This window comes from Poecilia latipinna, unplaced genomic scaffold (assembly GCF_001443285.1).
Source record: "Poecilia latipinna isolate Pla-1442-1.1 unplaced genomic scaffold, P_latipinna-1.0 Scaffold47, whole genome shotgun sequence".
NCBI classification, from domain to species: domain Eukaryota; kingdom Metazoa; phylum Chordata; class Actinopteri; order Cyprinodontiformes; family Poeciliidae; genus Poecilia; species Poecilia latipinna.
This window is the reverse complement of record NW_015112663.1, coordinates 1-19,633: the sequence shown is the minus strand read 5'-3', so window position 1 is coordinate 19,633 and position 19,633 is coordinate 1. Positions and strand designations below refer to the sequence as shown.

General features: G+C 40.1%; 2 protein-coding genes across 2 annotated transcripts; both read left to right on the top strand.

The window, feature by feature from the left end:
• Nucleotides 1–729: 729 nt before the first annotated feature.
• On the top strand, nucleotides 730–2,562 carry LOC106958204 (beta-crystallin B3-like). The gene is made up of 6 exons (XM_015049989.1): nucleotides 730–977; nucleotides 1,204–1,285; nucleotides 1,383–1,498; nucleotides 1,587–1,719; nucleotides 1,795–1,937; nucleotides 2,081–2,562. The coding sequence occupies exons 1-6, from the start codon at nucleotides 745–747 to the stop codon at nucleotides 2,367–2,369; spliced, it is 996 nt and encodes a 331-aa protein (XP_014905475.1). The 5' UTR covers nucleotides 730–744; the 3' UTR covers nucleotides 2,370–2,562.
• A 1,653-nt stretch (nucleotides 2,563–4,215) lies between these two features.
• LOC106958165 (citron Rho-interacting kinase-like) lies at nucleotides 4,216–19,536 on the top strand. Its single transcript, XM_015049942.1, has 13 exons — nucleotides 4,216–4,323; nucleotides 4,558–4,680; nucleotides 4,808–4,952; nucleotides 5,620–5,795; nucleotides 7,664–7,765; nucleotides 10,441–10,583; nucleotides 10,867–10,960; nucleotides 11,808–12,014; nucleotides 12,115–12,268; nucleotides 13,319–13,508; nucleotides 18,077–18,182; nucleotides 18,781–18,924; nucleotides 19,086–19,536. Exons 2-13 carry the CDS (start codon nucleotides 4,579–4,581, stop codon nucleotides 19,236–19,238), a joined length of 1,716 nt encoding a protein of 571 aa, XP_014905428.1. The 5' UTR covers nucleotides 4,216–4,323; nucleotides 4,558–4,578; the 3' UTR covers nucleotides 19,239–19,536.
• Nucleotides 19,537–19,633: the final 97 nt, after the last annotated feature.

The window sequence follows — 19,633 nt, the reverse complement described above, 5'->3', positions numbered from 1 at the left end:
TCAGCATCAACACACATTGAGGATCAAGAGGGACCAAAAAACAAACAAACAAAACAAAAACAAGAAGACTTTAAATTTAAATCCAGAAAATCTGAAGTACTTCAACCTTTTTATTTCTTCAGGACATGCTTGTCGTCTAATAATATGTTTGGGTTTTTAGTCTTTTGGATGAATGTAACTGAATATCGTCAACATAGCAGTTGAATTCCTTCCATCCATCCATCCATCCATCCATCCATCCATCCATCCATCCATCCATCCATCCATCCATCCCTTGTCTTCCACATATCTGAGGTCAGGTTGCAGGGGTAACAGGTGAAGGAAGAAAATCCAGACATCGCCTCACTTGTGACACTGTCCAGCTCATTCTGTGAAGGGGTATACAATATATAGATATAGAATGCATATATGTCTTTTTTTAAATTCTGGTTTACACAAATAACTTGATACTCTAATGAACAGAACTGTGTGGTCCAAACTGTGAAATGTACAAACAATTTTTTGAATGACGTATACGGTAAGGGGAATTAAGCTGAATGATTTTGGATGGGTTATGACATGCAAAAAAAAAAAAAAAAAAAAAGCTGGATTGATGCAATAGTGCTGAGTGAGACTGATCTGTGTTGATGCTCTTGGCTGGCAGTCAGTGCATTTGCTCCTATAGGATCATGATCGGGATGGCAGCCTGGGCAGACCTGACCAGCAGTTGCCACAGTGCCAGGGACAGAGGGCAAAGCTATTGAGATGCAGTGTGATGGACACAATGGGTGCGACAGACTTGCTGTATCAACAGGCTTTTTGCTGCTGTGGCCAGAAATAAACCATAAATACCCCCACTGGCATCCACCGACCGCTCGCCAGGCCTCCACAACCACACACACCCTCAAACTGAGACAGGCAGGAGGCAAAAAGTCGAGACAAAAGGAAAGACGGAGAGCGTGGCTTGTTCGGGGTGCAGTACAGCACAAGCCATCCAGGTAAATTAATCCTTCTTAAGTGGAATAATGCAAGTTTTACTGAATAAATGATCTGCTTTTACCAAGATTAAAAGGCAATATGTTATTTTAAAATTGCAAAAGCTGTTTTGGTTTGTGCAAATTGGACCTACTAGTGAAACCTACATGTGAGATCAAAGTTTTGAAATACGCAAGTTCTTCTTCTTAATTTGTCCTAAACTATATGATTTTTTGGGGGGGTTTCTAGAGAAAACATGACAGAACAGCAGGGAACCCCAGACCAGCTGCCTGCAGAAAAGGGCCAAGGAGGTGCTGGAGCCACATATAAGGTGCTGTCAGCACACACATGGTGAACCTGAATTTAGTAGCATCTGGACCACACTGTTTATCAACCTTCACTTGTTCCCTTTTTTTTTTTTTTTGAAGTTGGCTGTATTTGAGTTTGAGAACTTTCGTGGGAAAAAGGTGGAGTTGTCCGGCGAGTGTAAAGACGTGTTGGAAAAGACCCCGAGAGTTGGCTCGGTCATTGTGGAGTCAGGACCGTGAGTGACTCTCATCATTCTCTCGTTTTGAGTTCGCTCGTATTACATTTTGGCAGTTGTTCGTAATGCAGTATGTCTGTGTTGTTAGATGGGTAGGGTTTGAGTGCCTGGGTTTTGGTGGGGAGCAGTTTGTCCTCGAGAAAGGAGAGTATCCTCGGTGGAGCACCTGGACCAGTTGCCAGAGTAGCTACACCCTGAGCTCCTTCAGACCTCTCAAAGTGGTAAGAAGCATTTAAACGTGGCTCTTTTGCGGATTTGAAGTGCGACATAAGCAAGGGTGTTCTTTCTCTCCTTAGGAAAGTGGAGATCACAAGTTGCACCTGTTTGAGAATGCAGGATTTGAAGGACGAAAGATGGAGATTGTTGATGATGACGTACCCAGCCTTTGGGTTCATGGCTTCCAAGACCGTGTGGCTAGTGCTAAGGCTATTTCTGGAACGTAAGATACACCTTCTCAATCACAAGGAATAATGAATATGTTCCAATGGCCTGAAAGGTAGAACTGAAACGCTGAAAGGCTTGGAGCAATAGGACAGATGTACCTGATGTGATGATTTGTAATTTATTGTTGTTCTTTTGAAGGTGGGTGGGATATACATATCCAGGCTACAGAGGGCGCCAGTACGTTTTTGAACATGGAGACTTCAAGCACTGGAATGCTTGGGGAGCCACTGCACCTCAGATCCAGTCCGTCCGACGTGTGCGGGACATGCAGTGGCATAAGAGAGGGTGTTATATTCCACCTGCCCCAGCCCCTGCCCCTGGTCCTGCTCCTGCCCCAGCCCCTGACCCTTCCCCTGCACCGCCCAACCCCACTCCTGGTCCTAATCCCCAACCCACTCCCAAACCCCAAACGAAACCCCAGCCTTAACAGCACACCTCTGACAACACCCACACTGACTGGGGGAAGCTGAATGCAGCTGACCAATCCCCGGTTTCTCCTTCATGCTCCTTTTTGGGTGAGGCTTCCTGACCATGCAGTTTTGGAAAACTGGAACTGGTAATATTGAAACATGTATCTCTGCTGGAAATAAAGGCTTTGGCCCTGACTTTGGCTATATGCACATTTGTTTCGTAGTGCTTATTATGTCAACAGTCAACTAACTTGACTGCTTGATAAGTTAGTTGATATTAGAAATAAAATGGAAATTTCTCAAAATGATAGACGGATACAGTTACCAACATGAGTTAATATTCTACCAAGGTTAGAATACTAACCTTCTACATAGATTTTCCATAAAAGCGGAAAAGCATATGCTTCTAAAGTTTTCGTTTTGCTTTGTGCTTAAACTGCCTTGCAAATGCACTCATGGAGCTCAGAGTTTAACTAATATTGCCACATTTTAACGTTCAACTTCTATTTGAAAATGGCGTCATGAAGAGCAAAGAGTACAGGAGAGCATAGGAGAAAGTTCAGGAATAAAATTAGAGAGAAGCATCTCACTCAAGATTGTTTGATCTATTATCTGAAAATGGAAAGACAATGACACAACTGCAAACCGAGCAAGACATCCACCAAACCTTTAAAGAAAACCACGAGGGGTCACTTTTTCAGATTGCCATAAGCCACACAGGTGTAACACAAGGCCTTCATGCAAACATAGCGTGTCTGAAAATGAAAATGCAAACCAACCCTCAACACACCATACCCTTTTTTTCAGCAGTAGAAGAATGGAGCCAAAACACAGGACAATCCTTGAAGAAAAAACAATATTGCCTGAGAAAGACAAGACTGGAACAGATGTTCACCTTCTAGCACAGAGACACAACTGAAATATTTTTTTTTATTAATGGACCAGTCGAAGTCCAGACCTGTTGCCAGACATATTGCCACATTGTTCACCGATAATCTCCATGCAATCTGAGTGAGAAGAAGAATGTGCCAAATGTGTCAGTGTCTAGATGTGCACAGCAGGTACCTATGACAAACCCTAACAGACTTCGAGCTATAATTGCAGTGAAATCTGTAATTATAGCTTCAACTAACTCCGAAGGTTTGAATAAAAATGCACATCATCACATATTTTTGGGTTTTATTTGTAAAAAGAAAAACGTAGAACACCATGCATACATCACTATCTTGCCATTTCACAAGTACATGCACTGCTCTGTATTGATATGTCAAATAAAGTTACTTAAAACGCAGTGGATGTAATGTGACAAAATGCGAAAATGTTCAAGTGGTGTTGAATACCTTTGGAAGGCACTGCATATGATAAAGTTACATTTGTCTTACCTTGCAGCTCAAACTTAGTTGTTTCAGAATAAGGGTTACAAGAAAAAAACAGTGAAAACGGCCTCAGACTTCCTCTGAGCTTTCCAGTGCTTGAAGTCTTGAAAAATGCAAACATATCCAGTTTTCACAAGGTAAACAGTCTCAACAATATGGAGAGCTAAAAGTGACATAATGCTTACAACTAATACTTTTAATCTTATTTGACATTTGTGCATACAAAAAAAAATACATTTGAAAAGTCTTCTTTGATTTTCCCGGATCAAAGAGAAATCAAATATTTCAGGCCCCAACTTTGTGTCCACTTAATGTTCAGATTAACGTTTGCGATAACAACATATCCCTAACATTTCCTCCTCAGAGAAACCCTCCGTTGAGGTCAACTATCAGTGATTGGTTAGAAACAATACAGAGACCCGCCCAGGAAGATGAAGAATATCCAATCAGAAAGCACCGCCATTCACAAGGCTCGTGAGGTGGGCGGGAAACGCGCAAAATTTGAAAGTTCACCCGGAAACAACAGCGGGAATAGAGAGGGCTTATCGCTGCGTCTATGTTACCATTGTATTATTATTGTCTGCATGGCAGTGTGGTAAGTGTTTACGCATCTCAGTAAACTTTGTGTACATACATATGATTTGTGAACAGCAGCGAGTGTCGTGTTTTCGTTAGTTAGCAATTTTAGAGAAGTGGACGTTAGCTACCGTTGACGTAGCGCGAGCTAAAGGGACGGTGTGTTGACATTTGGTTAGCTGGTTCGTTTACTGATTAAAAACCCACCATTAGCGGTACTTCAACTCTGAATAACCGTGTGCTTTTCACCTAGGTTATCTGGGGTTAGGGAAACATGTTGAAATTTAAATACGTCAGTCAGGGAACCCTGAAAACACCTTGCTCCTCCGCTGACCCAATCACCAGTCGCAGCTTGCGCCTCAACCAGGTGTTTCAGGTATGGCCATATCTAACTATCTTACTTTCATTCGGCTACTTTGTCAGTATATATGCTTTGTGCGGCACATTTTAAAGCCGGTGGTCCGCAGTCAGTACCTGACTCCCCCTTCCTGTGTTGTCCCCAGGGAAGAGTGAGCTTGTGCGGCGGTCAGCAGGGAGGATGCAGCTTAGGACGGGAGGAGTTTCTGGAGGCTCTGTTGCTTCTCTACCAAGAGTGCACATCCCCTGAGCTAATGAAGATTCAACATGTGGCAAAGTTTGTCCATAAATGTAAGTAACTTCATCTCAATGCATATCTAGTGAGAAGTCTTGATAAATATGTAAAAGCGAAAACTGAGTTTGCCAACTTTATTCTTTCTTCCATTGATTGAAAGATAAAAATCAGATACTTTGAAAAGTGTTTTGTGTTGTTTTATATTTAAAGTAGGTACTTTTTTATTTTTGCCACATCACAGCTTTTTCCAACTCAATTATTGTTTTCATCTTTTTAAGTTACCGATATGTAACATTCATTCATAATAATTCACTCATCCTCCTGTCTCTTTCCCCCATCAGCTTTCCATCCTTTTCCAGTCTTTTTCAGGTTCTAGTTTTAAAGTCTTAAAATTGTCTTTTCTTCTATGAATTCTTGCATTTGTACTTTAATATTTTAAAACTATCTTTAAAAAGTACTGTGAACTCTTGTATTTGTCTCACAAAATGTATGGAATTGTATGTTTTATAGGCAAGAAAATAGAGGTGAAATAAGTATAATAAAACATAGATAATAAAACTCAGTTTAATAAATATTTTTTTACATAATTGACTAGAACATTATTTAAAAAAAAACTACTAAGGAAAGTGTGGGATTTTGAGATTGGACATATGTAGAAACCCTAAATATATCATAATGGACAAGTTTTTCTTGCTTACATCCTAATGCTTGTCTCCCAAACAGTTTCTGAGGCAGTCTCCGAGCTGCGTGCCCTGCAGCCAGCGGTTCATGACTTTGAGCTACGTGCAGTGGTCGGCCGTGGTCGCTTTGCTGAAGTTCGAGTAGTTCGAGAAAAAGCCACTGGTGATGTTTGTGCACTGAAAACGATGAACAAGGCCGTGCTACGCACTCAAGAAAATGTAAGACACTCTTGACTCGCCCAAAAAATATGTGACAAGCTTGCAAAATTTAGACAATACTTTTGAGAAAATGAAGTGAAGAATAACACTATCCCTGCATTGACATTGTTTTTGATATACTTAATATTCTTCAGCTGCACTGTCAGAAAGATCCACAGGGGAGTGCTGTAAGGCTGAATAACATTAAAAAAAAGTCTGGGTATGGTATTTCACAGCTGTGGTCCCTGGCATATGACTAATGGAACATATTTCTGTCAGAACATTACATGAGCAATGTCAGGAAGTGATGATAAAGAAACAACTAACTGCACGACTTTGAATGAACAAGTAATTATTTCTTTATGCCACATGGAACCATTTTGCTTACTTTAAATTACATTTTTAGGTTGAAAAGGACATTAAAAAGTGAAGAGAATACAGGGAATTGATATCATTTACAAGTTTGATATCCTGAACAGTGACGTGGTTTTTGAGTAACCAGTGCCATTTGTACTTTATATTTAATTTCTCTTTAGGATTAAAGTATTTTTAAATTGAATTGAATACTTATGTTCTTTTATCGAAATCCATCTTGGAAAGCTCCTTTGTAAATGAACCGACCACTCTCACCATACTGACCCATTCTTTCACTACGTGTCACATTCACTCGTTGGCACTAAATTTCACAGAGTGATTCACAGATCAGTGGCAACATGGAGTTCTGTGTGGCATGGGGGATGCTGGAATGAAACTTGTAGCCTCTTAATTTCCAGACTACTCTTGCCTATTTAGTAGCCTTTGTCCTGTTGAAATTTGAGAAGTGGAGTCTATTCCATAATAAAACTAAATACAACAAAATTCTGTTCATAATGGCAAATATCAGGTCTTGGGATGATTGATAATAGTGTGTAATATTTTCTATAATGACCTTTGTATTTTCTGTGTTGAACTGTGTTGCACTAGGAACTAGGCACTAAGGTTTCCTTCATTACATGCAGAGTGCTGTGAAAAAGGATTGACCTCTTTCCAGATTTGTTCTGTCATACTTACATGTTTCAAACAAGTTATTTTTAGCACTTGTTGAACATAGTCAGTCGTTAATCTGGTTATGTTAATCAGATAACCAAAGTGACTAAAAAGGTTGTAGCATCAAAAACATATAAATACAACCTCTCTGTCAGCATGGGCTAAAAAATAGCATTCATGGGATAATTCCTCCACTAACCAAAAGAACAAAAAAAAAAAAAAACTAGTCTCACATTTCCTAAACAGGATTTTTTTGATTGGAAGAATGGCATACCATCAGTCAAAGATGGAGGTGGTAGTGTGACTGTCTTAGACTGCTTTCCTGCTTCAGTTTCTGTATAACTTGCCATATGAGATGCAACCAGAAATTTGGCTCTCTAGCAGAATACCCTGAAGAAGAATCAGTTTTTGACCTTAAGTTGAAACACACTTTTGTTAAATCAGATCTTAGTGACAACCTCCGAAAAGCACAAAGGAAAAATACCCAACAAAGTGAAGGTCGTGGAGTAGCTTATTCAAACTGTGGATTAGGATCCAATTGAGAGACCATGGTGTGATCTTGAATAGGCTTGAAAACCCCCTATTGCTGCTGAATTAAAACAATTTTTGAAAGAAGTGGGGGCCAAATTCCTCCAGACATGTGGAAGGCTCAGGAACGCTAGATGCTGGTTAGTGTTGCCATGGGTTACACAACCAAGTATGAGGTTTCTTACAAGTTGTGACCAAGTTGTTTTGGACAGTTTTTCCTTTAATAAATGAAATAATCTGAAAGCTGCTTTTTGTATTGTTCACAAAGTACAAGTCTGGTAATGTGAAACATTTAAGTCGACATGCTGTATGTCTATCCTTTTACTTCTTTGCAGGTTGTTTTTCATGAGGAGGAACGCAGGATTCTGGCTCTGAACAGTAGTCCATGGATTCCACAACTTCTTTTTGCCTTTCAGGATAAAGATCACGTCTACCTGGTGAGACTGTAGCATGTTTAATAGGGTTAATGAGGGTTAAGGCTTTTCCTAAGTGCTTCAGCTTAATTTTTGCTGTGGTTGTCTGGTGGTCAAGTTGCTGCACTAGAAGAATGTAGCCCAGTTGAGGTGCTTTGTGCTTTGTGATCTATGGGGTAAGCTCAGCAGAGTGCATACTGACTTAGTGTGTGAACTGCTGGGAATAGCATAGGGCCTGTTGTATATAGATTTAGGACAAAGCTAGTACTGAACTTTGATTGGAAACACTGAAGTGTCCAACTCACAAGCTTTTGATTTGAACAGTAAACTTCTGAAGTAAGTATACAGGAACTACAAGAAGAGTTTTATGATTCATTGTGAAACACGCTTAACACTTACATTGAGAACTTGGCAACTCCAAATTTTGCCCCCTTAAGCTCGGTTTACAGAAAATTCAGATGAGACAAAGATTGATCTGTCTGACTACATCAAAATGAGACTTAAAACCTTATTAGTTGTCAAGCATTGTGTTGGTAGAATCATGAAATGGGTCTGTTTGGCAACCTGCAGTATACTGGTCTATGCACACAATTGGTTGTTTCAGAAGGCCGATGGTTTTAAACCCAAATAAAAATGTTTTTTTTAAATAGGCCATCTATAAACTTCAAAAAATACTTTAATCCTATTAAAAACTCGAGACTTTCAGGTCCCTGCCAGTATTCCACCCACGGTTGGTAAACTGTGTCTAAATATTCAGCCAAAATTGTATCAGAAGCTCACTGATGGCTACAAAAAATGTGGGGTTTCCCATCTACGCCCAAATGGGCATTCACATACATTTTATTAGAGGATGAAAGTGAAATTTTTGATCTCTATGTATATTTTTGACTCTGTGTGGGTTAGAGAAAGTCAACAAATTCAAAGTTCTGCACCATATTTATAAAAATCACTGAAATCTTACATTATTTCAAGTTCAAATCCTGCAAAGCTATTATCTTTTGGGGTTTTTGTTCATTCAGCTAGGATAAATGGGACACATGTTGCTAGTTAAAAAAAAAAAAAAAGGTAGCTATTGAAATTTTTTTTTTCTGAATTGTCTAAGATCAGACATGACACTGAATCATCCCCTTAAACAGGTTGCTTTTTGTTCCTAAATGACTTTTAAATCTTGATAAGTGGTTTAATAATTTAGAAAGGGGAAAAAGTCAGCTGCAAAGATGAGGCTTAAAAATTTAGTAAAGCATGTGCAAGACCTCTAGAAATCCTTTTAACCCCCTCTTATGATTAATGACATGACTCATGCTATTCTCTTCTTCAGTGTATCAGTCTGGCAAAGTGTGGCTGGTTGTCTTTTTTTTAAACATCTCTAGAGTTTATTTAGATTCAGTGAAGGAAACTTTTCTACAAAAATTGTGTTTCTGTCAGCCTCTAAACCGACCCTTTTTCTTACACAACCCAATCTTTGTTTGTGTTGACCCCACATTGACTGAGGTTGAAGGAAAAGGAATTTTCTGCTCAGTAAAGCTGTACATTACATAGTGAGGTTTTTTTCTGCCTCCCCCTTATATATATATATATATATATATCTTACTTAATGCTCCCTGCGTGTCAATCTCAATTCTTCATCGCTCTTCTTCACTGCCCCCCTTTCCCACCCTGCTCACTAACTGAGCATGGACAAAAATACAAAGCATCCATCTTTATCCGTGTGTCAGAGAGGCTCCCAGTCTCTCTGTTGCTAGGTAACGCTAGAGAATGCTCCTGTTCATTCAGACTCTCAGACCATTCATGCGCCAGGGGCTCTCGCCTGTTAAGTGTGTGTGTTGAAGGAACCGAATAGCTCCAATCAACTTGACCAGTTTCTTTCTCCTCAAGGTGCAGAAGACTGCCAAAATAATCTTCAGTTATTTGTGTTTTCAGATAAAATGTATGCAAATATTGAATGAGATATAATTTCTGGCATGTTTGCTTCGCCGGAAGGGTGTTATTTAACGCTTTGATCACAGCAATACACACTGCACAGGGATTTTGCGGGTATTCTTGGTCTATTTTTAGCAATGCTTTGACTGCGGTATCAGAGATAAATCTGTAATAGTATCCGCTCCTTACATAAGGAATTTATAATGAGGAGAAATACCCTATGAGCTTAATCTGCACATAGCTTTGATGTGAGCTCAGATGCATGATATGTGATCCAACACTTATTGCTGTCTCATGTAGATGATAAATATTCAGCGATTGAAATCAGCCAGTTTGCATTTGATCGGCCCAAAATCAACAGTACAATAAATGTTTTGTGTTTACGAAATGCATCCTAACTTAAAACTCCCACTGGTTTGTCTGTAAATATGACAGTTATTTCTTTCTAGTTTTGAAAAAAATCAGATGAAATTTTGGGACATATGCATAGTGGTGTTTCATGATATAAATCAAGTGTGGGCATATAAGAAAGTGAAAGTCCATCAGAGTGGCCAAATATGTTGTTTACAAACATAACGGATGGACCCTGAAATATTATATCCTACCAAATACTAGATGTAAGTAGTTCTCAGTGTTGCACACTTTGAAATTGTGGCTGGGATTCGATATATTGTCTAGTTCTAAAATGTAATGTTTTATTTTATTGCATCATATTTTATTTGTGTTCCGTTATTGTGTTCTTTTCTATCGACTTTGTCTGTCTGTGTGTGTGTCTTGAGGCCATGGAGTACTTGCCAGGCGGTGACCTGATGTCTCTGCTGAACCGATACGAGGATCAATTTGACGAGTCAATGGCTCAGTTTTATTTGGCTGAGTTGGTAGAAGCCATTCAGACAGTCCACCAGCTGGGTTACGTCCACAGGTTAGACACTCGAAGCTATATCTATCTCTTTACTGCTTTCCCTTCAGAGTGTGGTAAAAGGAAGAGCCACTAGAGTTTATGAGTTGGTTTTGCTACTTTGTTTTTCACTAAATTGGTTTTGACGTCCGAGTCAGACAGCATAAAGTATAAAAAAAAAAAAAACAATGCTGATGTTTCCTAATGTGCTCCATTAAACTTAGAGTAGCTGACTTGTTAAAGTACTGAGGCAACAAAAAGCTTTTTAAAAGCAGTATCATATGTCCTATAAAATATTTCCTTACAGAGATGTCAAACCAGAAAACATTCTCATCGACCGGACTGGTCACATTAAGCTCGCCGATTTTGGATCAGCTGCCAAGTTGACTGCAAACAAAACCGTAAGTAGATTACAGGGTCTTGACTTCAGTGTTATTAACAGTGACCTCACTGAAATGGGTTGGTTGAATGAGATCTTGAAATTTGATAACGTTGAGTGAAGGTTTCCTAGTATTACTGCAAAGTTTAAAAACCTATGGATACCTTTGCCTTATGGAGTTTCAAAGCAGCTTTGACTGACTTTATCAAGATGGAAATATTTCCAAACATGCCAGTTGGTTGGTAAGTACAAGAAAAATATAGTATCGTCTTTTTTTTAGCTGGCTGACTGGGAGTAGGCAGAATCCTGCAGCAGAGGAAGTGCTGCATTAAAGTCCTTACTCTGACTCTTATTAAAATAAATTTTATATGCTAACATAAAAAGTGGAATTTAGTTTGATTTGAGTTTGACTTTTTTCTTTCTTCCATTTTCTAAAAGAAGTCTAATTATGCCATGGTGTATTTTGTTTGTTTTCTGGTAAACTGTAATTCTTTAATTGTGTCCTATCCTATTAAATGTTGAATGTGCAGTCATAAAAGCCATTCATTTTTAATAAATCTTGGCCAGTTTAAATGAACGTGTGCTGCTTTATAACTGAGTGTAAAATTCTACGATAGAGGCAGGTTCGGAATTAAGTTTGAACTCAAATGTAAATAATTTAAATAAAAATGTTGAAACTCTATAAATTTGTGGCCATATAGACTTGTGCATTGAAGGGTATAGTAATCCTGTAAACCACATTAGCGGTATGATTGAAAAATTTTGCGACTTTTAAACTATTTATTTATTTTTTTTTAATACCTTGGTTAGTCTTAATACCAGTAACCCACAGTTTACTGGTATTTGAAGTATTTTCTAAATGTTTCCAGGTAGCCACTGCCACAGTCCCTGTTGGAACCCAGGACTTTCTGTCCCCAGAGGTCCTGACAGTCATAAACGGCGGCTCTCAGAGCACCTACGGGGTTGAGTGCGACTGGTGGTCCCTTGGCGTTATTGCATATGAGATGATCTACGCCAAGTCTCCTTTTTCTGATGCCACATCTACCAAGACCATCAACAACATTCTTAATTTTCAGGTATGTCTGGTACGGTGATCATTTAAAGAAAAAATAAATCTAGTCATTATATTATTCAAGAAATGAATAATTATTGAATGCCCATCTCCTTTGCCTCCAGCGTTACTTAAAGTTTCCAGAAGAGCCTCATGCCAGTAAGCAGTTTGTTGACTTGGTGCGGGGCTTGCTGTGTGGAGCGAGAGAGCGTCTGGGCTACCAGGGACTGCGGTGTCACGCCTTCTTCTCAAATGTAGACTGGAACAACTTAAGACAAGGTGGGGGGAATCCCCTCCTTCTGACACTCTGTTTTCTGCCTCGTAGTAACAGTATGAACAAATGCTTAGTCTCTCTATAGGTGTGTTTATATGCTTCTGGATGTATGCAAGCAACAAAGAGTAATTGCATTATGAAAGGCGTTTTCAGTTGTGAAATAATGAGCCTCTGTGAGCCGTTGGCAGCGGGCCAGCTCCTTCTGTAGGGGAGAAAATGGGAGGAAGGCTGACGGTGAAGATCTGCAACTCATCTGCTTCTTAACAGACGCAGCACAAATCCTGAACGCAGGCTACACCAGCAGGCTTTCCGTGGTGGAAGCACACGCCTGATGATTTAACATCGTTGTTTTTGTTCGGTTCGACAGCGTCAGCTGAGTAGCTTTTGGAAAAAGCACAACTCTAACCCTTGAAGAAATATTTTCTGTCAAACGTGTCTGACCAGTATCCCAGTTTACTGGTTAAATACACTTGTTGTAAGCAAACTCATCTTTTTTTGCTCATCAGATCTGATGTGTTCATTAAATTTTCTTATCATATATTTCTCATTTGAAAGATGTCCTCTTTGCAAGTAGTATTTATGATAGACTTTTGAAAACTGAAAAGTGTTGATTATTTTATATTAAAAAATTTAAACACCTTTATACAATTTGGGGGGGAAATCTGTTCTTGATATAAAACACTGTTTAAGAAGTATCTCATGTTTACATGTTTGCATTAGATATTCAGTCCTTGTTTATTGACAGTTCAACACAGATGGAGCTTTTTGCTTCAGCTGTGACTCCAGCTGATTAGCTCGCTCTGCTGCAGTGAGGGAGAGCGAGCGAGCATGTGTATGAAAGGAGGAGAGAGGTGGAGGGAGGAACACAGGCAGCATGTGCATCAACGCGCGACTTGCCGCACTCTAGGCTCCCACCGCTCTGCTCCTCCTCCCTTCCTTTCTCTTTCCTTTCTCCTTGTGTTGTTCTTTTAAACATAATTTTTTTACTACCTTTTTTTTTTTTTTTCCTTGCCCTCTTCTGTTCCCTCCTCTCTCATCCTTTTTTACTCTCGCAGTTCCGCCGCCTTTCGTTCCTGCGTTGCATGCTGAGGATGACGCCTCTAATTTTGAGGAGCCGGAGCAGGCTGCCCCCTGGCCAGCCTCAGCAACCCAGCGAGGAGCTGTGCCAGCAGGCTTCCGGGGCCAGGATCTGCCCTTTCTAGGCTGGTTCTTCAGCAGAGCATTAACAGCATTGGCCAAATCTGAGTAAGTGCTACTTGTTTACCAATATGTTTTGGTCTTCTCTTTCCCTTTAATTCACAGTGAATCCACAGTAATCATCATTTCCTTTGCATATGCCTCCTGTAACATCTTTGTTGTTCCCCCATACTAACACTGGCTCCTTTGCTGCTGTTGGGCTTCATAATATGCTGGTAGCCCTCTTCCAGGTGACCCAGCATTGTGGCCTGGGCAGCTGGTCTTGTCTATGTTAATAGTTTTCTGCCTGTTGGGGCTTAAAATTAATTTGTCCATTCGATGTTTAAAACGAGAACGGAATCGGAGCTAATTTCTGATATTTCTTTCTCATGATTTCTATTTTTCTTTCTTGTTTTGTGTGTTTTGCGACCACACATGGCTCATCCGATGCGTAGGCAGATAAAATAAACGAACCAGAGGATGCTGGGCTGCGTTATCTTTCCATGAACACTGATTGGTATGCGGCTGAGTGTGTCAATGAGGTTTTCTGAGACGTGGAACCCCACACACAGGCACACTCCCACCGTCGCTGCCGTTGTTGTGGTTTCACCGTTTCCCTGTGAGACATAATGAGCTCCTGACTTTTAACAGCCCAAGCTTGGGAATGTAATTTATCTTTATGGTATTTGGCTTCTTAACCTCTGATAATAAAGCAGGAGGACGGGTTTCAGTTCTCTAGCCCCCTCCCTGGGCCGGTGCTCTCTCCGGTTAATGGTGCTGGAGAGACTGCGGATCATGACAGCAGCAGCAGCAACAGAAAGGGAAGAAAAAGCGTTAGCAGATCAGACAGAAAAAAAAGGCTGAGAGCTCAGATTGGGGGAGAAAATCTATTTCTATGGTTACTACCGTGATGTTTTTTTTCCCTCCCCTCTTCAGCCCCCACCCCCATCTTTACCGGTCTTATCTCCTCCTCTTGTTTTCTCCCTCTTCTAATGTCTCTGTCTCTTGCTGTTATAACATCACTCATCTGCTAGAGCTTTTCAACTGAAGCCAGTCGTTTTGTTTGCGGTGTTTGACAAAGAGAAGCCCAGAACCCTAACAATCTTTCAGTATCGTGTGGGTGCATGCATATGCATGTCCACAATCTTCATTGCAATTCCAAAAAAAAAAAAGGGGGGATAGGGTAATAAGCCAAGAGTCAGGCATAATGACATGCTAATCATGTGTTTTGGGGTTTCCAGTCATGATTTATTTGCTTTTCACTCTTTTTGACCTTGATTGCCCGACTCCTCATTAGGAAAACTACAACAAAAATCTCCTCCACAGCTTGCCTCATGTTTCTGAGAAGCCTTCTGTTGCCTGGTGCCAAGAAATCATTGTTACATTTCATTATATTCTGTGCTCGTCAGTGTATCCGTAATGTGTTTGGTTTGAGGAGTTTCTCTTGTCTACTGACGATTGTGATTGACTAGAGTAGAGTAGAAAGTCTTTCTGGTCTGTCATCTAACACTTAGGTTGAGAGTATGATACGTTGACAGCTCCTTATTAGAATTCCCTGAATGATGCCAGATGGCTGGCAGGGTGTGTAAAAGTTTTATTCAAAGTCTCCAGAGGATAAGTTGTATTCATTTAGCTGACCATTTAACTCTTGTCCAAAGTTATAACGTGGTGTAAGGTTACTCTTTAGTGAGCTTTGTTGGCAGCTAATGCCCACAGTTTTGGAGATATCTGCTGAGGACGGTTGGAAGCTTTGATATCCTATCATAAGTGGAGCTTTCAGACTTACCTCTTAGCACCAGTTGCCCCACTTGAATATTATAGGGTGAGGAAGTAAAACTCCTTTGTAAGGTATTTGTCATGTTGACCTTTAGTAAATCTTTCAAAACTAAATACCTGCTACATTTAAAGTCGGTGCTTATTGAATAAAAAAGGGCTGCAAAATACATCGCAACTATGTCATCATCACAATACAAGTGTATGCAATATTCATATCCCAAGCGACTGTCACAGCTGTAGATGTTCACATCGGATGCAAATGACATTGCCCAAAATGTTAAAGGTCGCACAGAGTGATAGAAACACAGATGTGCAACCCTAGCACAGAATGTTATATCTTCATACAACATAAGTGGACTAAGCCGAAACTGGCTTTTAGTTAGTCAGGCTGTCTGCTCAGGTAGCCACTCTGCAGGCAGCTGTTTAACAGGCGTGTTGATTGTAGCTTCCTAGCAGGTACTTTACCTATGGCATTGGCTGGTTCTCCTTCAGTGTCTGTACCACGATCTTCTGTGTTTTTGACAGCCAGAGATTTCTCCAATCTGCTAAAAGCCTATTGGCGATATTATTCAGTCGGCAGATAGGCAATGTGCAGCAACAAGTGAAGGAGGGGCTTAACTTCAATACTGTGTACTTCATGCAGCCAGAAAAACCTCTAATTGTTGTGGATTTTAACCATAAAACCTTAGTATACCTTGATATTGTTTGCCAGATCAGTCCTGATCCTTGGTTTGGAGATCTTATGCATTTCACTCATTAATTCACAATTTTCTGTAAGAAATGCTCTTTTATTATATAGACATTTAGAAGTAACAATTTTGAAAGTATAAAATGAGAGTTTAATTTAAACGAAGCAATCCTAAGTTGTTCCTCATGTTCATAAATATGGTAATATTGGTAAAATATGACTGATTTTTGCCACCAGATGATGCATGTTTTTAATGGATAGGTGTTGTTTAGACTGTTTTGCTTTGAACCCCCCCCCCCAAATGATCAGAAATTTGCATAAAACTGATTTCCAAGACACAATCTTTCTATTGCTTTGTTGATCCTGATTTCTAGCTGCTGTTAGAACCTTGTGCCTTGACGTGGCTTTTCTTCATATTCATATTTCTCTTGCGTCATAAATATATTCCGTGTATACACCGGATCAATGCTAATAAGCCTTAAACATACATGCCTTCCTCCTGTTCCTGTCTTTTATCGATTCCCCTCAGTAATGCGGTCTGCACTGAGTCCTCATTTATTTTTCAGCCATAGTTCAAAGAAATGACAACCACCATGTTCTTTACAGAGGGCTCTAGTATTTTCTCTCCTTTACATTTTTTATTTTTTTTTTTATTTTCTCTTCTTCCTACAACATGATAGAGCCGCAGAGGGTTTGTACTCGTACTCATTTTCAATGTGCAGGAATGATATCCGTCTTCCTTTTGTCACTTGTGTGAAAGATGGATAGGAAAAACAGTAGGCCTCAACCCTGAAAACCTCAACTGGATAGCTTTTTAATCACTACAGTGTTTTCTCCACACAGCCTCTTTTAACTATTCAACTAAACAGCAGTGAGATAAGTGAATTCCTAACATAATTATGTTGGCTGCTTGTTCGCTTTCAGTTTTAATCAGGATTCCCGTGAAATAAATGACTGATGTGGCGTTTCAGTCTTTATATAGCACAGCTCAATGTGAGTGGGTGGGTGGGGGATTCTGCTTTATATTATGTAGTGTATGCTCCGTGTATTGATATGTTTCAAGGGGATCTCTCCTCACTGCAGCAAGCACAGAGAGCAGGGATTGCTTTTGTGGTGTTATTTTTAACACGGTGACTCAGACTGAGTCAACTTTGTTAAAGATCCTTTTGCTGTGTTTGTAAACTCATTCATAAAGGCTTGTTCATTTATTCCAGAAGCCGTTTTGTCTCCGGCACAGCAGATTAAACCGCATCAACTGCGTGCTCTTAATGCTCCAAAGGAAACAAGTCAGAAAAGATAAGAAATGTTAAACTCACTGTGCAGTTAAAGATGGGTAGACCCATGATAAACAACAACACAATCAAAATTCTCTGTCACATTATTTAGTCAGAAAAAGAGGAAATATTTCCATGCCTGCATCTCTCTTTATTTTTCTTCCTTGCAGTTTGTTTTTGTACTGAATAAACCATATTGAATAGAAAATAGATGATATTCTCTCCTCTCAAAGGCTTTCATTCATCTCACCCAAACTGTTGGCAGGAGTGTTATTGTTGGACTCGATGTGCCTCTAAATAGAAAGAACTGATTCAAGGCAAACCTTGATGTTTATTTTCGATGGTGGGTTTTGTGTCTGCATTATAATTTTTATTACAGCATTATAAAGTCTTCCTGTCATAATGTGTGTGTGTCCTTGCTCTTAAGGGAGCTTTAATAATGATGGTGCAATAATTTCTGGACAGAATCGAAGATTGGCTGCCAGCCTTACGTGACTTGGGCTGAATCACATTTACTAGACTTGACCTGTACTTTAATTAATTTAAGATGCATTTTTAGGTTTTGTGTTTTGCTTTGCCATTACACAAATGTATATATACTGTAGGTTGTAAACCAAATTTAAATGTAGAACAAGCATACTTGACAAAATTTGAAGATCAGTCTTACAGGTTACAGGATGAAGCCCTACCTCCCGAGCCACTGCCACCCCTCAATTTATTTTGTTATCATTATCCGTCCATGTTTATCTATTGGGCCGATCCTGATATGCTCAGAAAAGACTAAAATCGGGCAATACCGATGTATCTTGCTACTATTGCAGTGTGTTTTGCAGTTAGTTTGAAGGACCTGTGTTTTTCTTCAGTCCACTAAGGACTCTCTTGACATGCTGTTATTTCAGGTCAGTGTCTGCAGGCCTCAACTCACCTGCTAAGACCAACTCCATGGAAAAGAAGCTTCATCTGAAAAGCAAAGAATTACAGGAAACTCAAGACAAATGCCATAAGGTAGGAGAGCAAAGCCACGTTTTTATATTTCATCACAGTTCATTGTCACTAAAGCATTCATTCTCAACAGAGATTTGTTAAATAAAGCTTTCTTTCCAAAACTCTGTTGTAAGCATCCTCTGAAAAGAAATTTCATGCAAACCAAAGCGACTAATTCCTTATTGGAAACTGTAAAATTCTGTTTGCACGTTTTGGATTTTGAACAAAATCGACCCAACAATGTGGGTTTTATTACCAGACTCGTCGTGTTTATTCTGGCAGACTGGCTTAACACAGATCAGAGAAGCTTCTGTTTGTGCTTCAATAAGCCAAGATAATCTTTTTGTTTGTACAACATCACATCTTTGTAATTTGCGGCATTGACGGTGGTGCGATGGGTCAGAGAAATCGCTCATAATCTGAATCAGAGTAAGCTTTACTGGCCAAGTGCGAGTTGGCACACGGAACATATTGCTGCTCATTTTTGTCATTTTCATGCAGCGTATGGTCACATTTCACAGTCTGAGCATAAAACCACGGTTTCTTTCTTTCTTTATTGCCTTAAATTTTTAACCTTCGCTTGAAGGCGTGGAATATAATGTGTCTTCTTTGCGTTAAGATGGAGCAAGAAATCTCCAGGTTCCAGCGTAAAATGACTGACCTGGAGTCAGTGCTCCACCAGAAGGATGTGGAGCTGAAGGCGTCCGAGACGCAGAGAAGCATCCTGGAGCAAGACCTCGCCACCTACATTACTGAGTGCAGTGTGAGTCATACTACCAGCTCATTCAGATGTGTTGGTAGGCTGCCGGAGAATGTTTGAATGTGCCGTTGTTAAAGGGGTGATTGCTCATTCAGACATCTGTGCAGCTTTTACACCACCGACCGTGTTGATTGGACCTTGTGTTTGCATGCATGTGTCTGCAGAGCCTGAAGCGGAGCTTGGAGGAGGCACGCGTCGAGGTCTCCAGAGAGGACGATAAGGCCATGCAGCTGCTGCACGACATAAGAGAACAGAGCAACAAGCTGCAAGAAATTAAGGAACAAGTATGTCATGGGGGGAGGGGAAAAAAACCCTAAGGTTTAATTTTTCCCACTCGCAACATTGGAGTCTTTTCCAAGTCTTCTGTAAATTTTCAGGGTTTATTTTAAGCCATATTTGATAGCAGAGTGAGTGAGGAAGCAGTGAGATAATATTTCCCCCTCTGTGTGTCTGTTACACAGACGGGGCTTCCCCTCTGGGTGGCCGACACTCATAAAGGTCATCAGAGCAGATGGCATCCCTGCAAGGTTCAAAACATGAGCAATTGACCAAGAGGTTCTCCCAACCACCATACAGGGGGCAGGGGGACACCCAGTAATTACACTGGCTCAAACACACCAGGTCTTCATGTAAAATATGCAGAGGCAAACCACAAATAACTATGATCTGAATCCATATAGATGTTCTATTAGTAAATCAGCTGTGTCTTGCC

Bases quoted from the DNA above. Each gene is read 5' to 3' on its own strand.
- LOC106958165 (XM_015049942.1), top strand. From the start codon at position 4,579: ATGTTGAAATTTAAATACGTCAGTCAGGGAACCCTGAAAACACCTTGC. The intron at 7,766-10,440 runs GTGAGACTGTAG...GTGTGTCTTGAG, and splicing joins ATAAAGATCACGTCTACCTG to GCCATGGAGTACTTGCCAGG. The intron at 18,925-19,085 runs GTGAGTCATACT...ATGTGTCTGCAG, and splicing joins CCTACATTACTGAGTGCAGT to AGCCTGAAGCGGAGCTTGGA.
- LOC106958204 (XM_015049989.1), top strand. From the start codon at position 745: ATGCAGTGTGATGGACACAATGGGTGCGACAGACTTGCTGTATCAACA. The intron at 978-1,203 runs GTAAATTAATCC...GGGGGTTTCTAG, and splicing joins GTACAGCACAAGCCATCCAG to AGAAAACATGACAGAACAGC. The intron at 1,286-1,382 runs GTGCTGTCAGCA...TTTTTTTTGAAG, and splicing joins GTGCTGGAGCCACATATAAG to TTGGCTGTATTTGAGTTTGA.